The sequence below is a fragment of the Nicotiana tabacum genome, chromosome 7, assembly GCF_000715075.1.
Source record: "Nicotiana tabacum cultivar K326 chromosome 7, ASM71507v2, whole genome shotgun sequence".
NCBI classification, from domain to species: domain Eukaryota; kingdom Viridiplantae; phylum Streptophyta; class Magnoliopsida; order Solanales; family Solanaceae; genus Nicotiana; species Nicotiana tabacum.
The window spans coordinates 95,020,012-95,024,214 of record NC_134086.1 but is presented as its reverse complement, the minus strand read 5'-3'; the positions used below and the strand labels follow the sequence as shown (position 1 = coordinate 95,024,214).

Here is a 4,203-nt window from a genome sequence, read left to right as displayed (position 1 = left end):
TTGGTTTTGTGAATAAGCAAAGAAAATGTACCTTTGCCAACTATGACTTGGGACAAAAGCACATTGACAAACCTCGCTGTAATAGTCTGTGCCTTCATCTCTTTTTATTCTTCTATTGATTTCTCTCTTTTACCCTCAGATCTAAAATTTTACCCATTAAGGGTCTGTTTAATAGGAAAAAAATATTTTCTTAGAAAGTGATTTTCTTATTTATTTTTCGATGTTTGGTGAGATAGCAAATTTTTTTTTTACTATATATATAATTTTTTTACCCAAACACTATATGAGACAATGGGGAAGGGCCAGGGAGGTGGTAGGTCGGGGTCTAGGCGGCGAAGTCGTGGTGGCAATGTTAGGGGAGAAGTGGCGGGTGTGGACACCGCGTGGAGGAAGGGTGGAGGGGTGGGGGTGGAAGTGGGGAATAAGATGGGGAAGATTGAGAAAGAATATTGAAAAATATTTTTCCTCCTTTTGATAGTCATTTCCCTCTAGTTGGAGTAAAATAAATTAATGAGAAAAATATTTAAGTCAGCCAAACCTGGAAAAAGAGGAAAATACTTTCCATAGCAAGTGTTGTAATCAAGATTGGTATAAGAGATTATTTAATTAGAAAATCACTTTATTATATAAATAAGTTCAATAATAGTATTATTATTGTTTGAACATTGGAGGTGGGAGATCCAGTCGCCGAACTTAAACATGATCTGTTCGACATATTATTTGGTTTATGATTTCTGTTTGATCCTTTTTTGCCTACAAATTTATTATTATGGCTGGAAAAGCAAGAACATTGTTGTATCAAGTGCTATTAGGATGCAAAACAAAATCCTAATTAAGGAACCTAATTGCTCATAGAATCAAAACACATGAAATATCACTTGAAAATGGGACCTACACCAACACTCAAGAACACTAATCCACATGTAATCACATGATAAATCTAAAAGGCACGCTATCACTCTTTTTCCATTATCATTTATATATCAAACACTTTTTCACAAGAAAAAGAAAAATAACGCCTTCTAATTAATTACTTTATGTCGTAAAAAAAGGTAAGTAAGTACACACATCAACCAATCTTTCCCTCTCTCACAAACTTGAGTTCAAATTAAAGAATCCAAATCCAACTCAATTTCATAAATTTTCAAGCCAAATAGACACTTAAAAGCCCCCCCCCCCCCCCCAAAAAAAAAAAAACAAAAACAAAAACCTAAAACAACAATTCTAAAAAAAAACCATTTAAAATTTTACTGCCTTTGGTCCACTTTAATTGATTTTTTACTTTTTTTTGTAGTCCACAATATTTAATTTTTTTCAAATATCAATAAAGAATTAACTTCTTTTTTCCAAAGTTTCCCCCGGAGTGAAGAGCCTAGGAGTATCTGTTGTATTTTCAATGAACAAATTAAGATCAATATGGTTAATTATATTGTTAATTAATGCTAAATGGTAAATTCCTTAATATGTGCGAAAACAACCAAAAAATCACTTAAAGTGGACCGGAGGGAGTAGCATACAAGGGTGTGACATAGCAATTGGTTAAGTGAGATGAAAATTATATGGGATTAAGGTTCAAATCCACGTAAAGACAAAAATTGCTAAGGGTTCTTTACACAAATAGTCGAACAAATTCAGTATTTACTTTTCCTAGCTTGTATACATGGATTATGCACCGATTGTACACAATTACAAACACACATATATATATATTAAACATTCATTGGTTATTTTTAATTTAATAAATGATAGGATGAGTGACTATTTAGGTTAATTCTTCAATTGCCTAATGGCATCTGCCTAAGCATGAAATTATCAGATAACCATACTAGTAGAAGATAGCAAATATTAGGTAAAATAGTAGAGAAATGCGCAAATTAGTCTAGATTATTTCAAATTTATAAGGCTATTTATGTCAACAAAAGTTACTCACGGCCACGAGAAATAACAGCCAACTGTACAGGTTGTTACTTAAAGAGATAAAATAAAATACAAACAAAAACCAAAAACCACACTTCTTGAAGGAAAAAAAAAAAAGAAGCAAAATCTTCAGAAAAAAGTATCCCTTATATATTTCAACATCTATACAACACATTACACATCCAAAACACATCCCTTTTCTCTCCCCTTTTTCCTTTCTTTCGTAGTACCAATACAACAATGGCAGAGCTAGAAATCACTCAAAATCAAAGCTTGATGCCAAAACTCATCGATTACTTATCTTCTCTACTCCAAAGGGTGGCTGAAGCTAACGATATTAATGGCAGATTTCAACCCCAGAAAATCTCAGTTTTTCATGGACTTACAAGGCCAAATATCTCAATTCAGAATTATTTAGAGAGGATTTTCAAGTATGCAAATTGTAGCCCTTGTTGTTTTGTTGTTGCTTATGTTTATCTTGATCGGTTTACTCAGTGCCAGCCTTCTTTGCCCATCAATTCCTTCAATATTCATCGTCTCCTTATTACCAGTGTCATGATTGCTGCTAAATTCATGGATGACATGTAAGTTTACTCAAAATTCTCTTCATTAACTCCCAATTCTCTTAATTCTTCTTTTAAACATAGTTATCTTGTTATAGATAATTCGGCTTGAATTCATTTGTTATCAGTTCTTTTTGGTACAAAATCATGATCTTCTTCTCCATTGAACCGAAACAGACTTAAATAGAACAATATCGAAGTGAGAATTCATCTAACCGACCGCAAGTTATTGTGGATTTTCCACTTGAAAGGTTATTGAGTTATGGATTTTCTTGGATTTTGATTTTGTAGAGTAATTTTCTTAATTTCGAAAATAAAATTGTGGATAAAACAAAGAATTTCCATGGTATTAGATTTTTATCTCGAAAAGATATTAAGAATTAAAAAGTAAAGAGGCTATATAATTGGAAGTCCTAGTTGTATAACACACTAGACATTGGACATGCACAGGGAGCTCGCATTAAGTATTCCCTTTTTTTCTTACACAATAGTTGTTTATTTAACATCAGAGATAAAGCTTCTTAATTATTTAGTGACGTATTACTAATATTCTTATTAATTACGTAGCACTTACCAAAGACTTAATGACTGGTTAAGAAATCAAATAATAGCAACAGTGACCTGCCTCCTTTCCTTTTGAATTTTTAAAATCAATCACACATTTAAAGACAGCCACACAATTCTTTAGTTGCATGGTCAAGATTACACATTCTCATTTGAAAGCTTCACTCCAACATTAGTGACTCGATCTTCACCTAAAAACTTTAACTACAATTGATTATACATACTTGATTTTTTTCTTTTTTAACCTTTAAAGTATAAGCTGACGTTGTATATTTAATAATTTTATAGGTACTACAATAATGCATATTATGCAAAAGTTGGAGGAATAAGCACCACAGAGATGAACTTTCTAGAAGTGGATTTCCTATTTGGATTGGGTTTTCGCTTAAATGTGACTCCCACTACTTTCCAAACCTATTGTTCATATCTTCAAAAAGAGATGCTTCTGCTTCAGCCACCACTCAATTCTTCCTTATGTATGGGAAGATCACCAAAACTCCAATACATTTGTTTCAATGAAGATGATTCCTCTTCCCAACAACAACAACAACAACAACAATTAGTTGTTTAAATTCGATTAGTCTTATTAATGTAGTTATCAGGTTAGGTTTAGGGTCCTTTTTTAAACCAAAAATTGTACTAAAAAAAAAGAGCTGTGTGGTTGTTGTATTTTGAGTCTCTTGTTTTTTCTTTCTATTTTCTCTTTGCCTACATTTTGGGGGTGCTTTAGAACTCAAAAATGAATTCATATATATGTACAGCTAGATGGGTGCTTTTACTTTACAGTCTGGCCCAAAAGTTTATTTCTTTATTGTTTTCTGTTCTTTATTTAGCTTTTTCTTATAGATACTACTTGTTATTATCCAAGTCAAGATTCCAATGATCTGTATGATGAGGACACTGATCAAGACACAGGTTGGCATGTAACATGTTCATGTAGCTAGTTGCACTGTTTTTAAATGTGAAGTGCTCATGACATAGGCCACTCTAACAAATGCATGTAACAGTCATCTCTATAGGGATAATTTGGTGGTCACGAGACTATGATTTAAAGGGAGACACCTTGAATCAAGTGGTATCATTTGTTCTTATTTTGCCAAATCTTTTAATTAAAGTATATACGTAAACTTTAATTTGTTCTTCTATAAAACGATATTAA

The 4,203-nt window shown here is 32.3% G+C and overlaps 1 protein-coding gene across 1 annotated transcript; it reads left to right on the top strand.

The window, feature by feature from the left end:
• The first annotated feature begins 2,083 nt into the window (after positions 1–2,083).
• On the top strand, positions 2,084–3,827 carry LOC107789143 (cyclin-U4-1). The gene is made up of 2 exons (XM_016610920.2): positions 2,084–2,501; positions 3,333–3,827. The coding sequence occupies exons 1-2, from the start codon at positions 2,158–2,160 to the stop codon at positions 3,613–3,615; spliced, it is 627 nt and encodes a 208-aa protein (XP_016466406.2). The 5' UTR covers positions 2,084–2,157; the 3' UTR covers positions 3,616–3,827.
• The last annotated feature ends 376 nt before the right edge of the window (positions 3,828–4,203 follow it).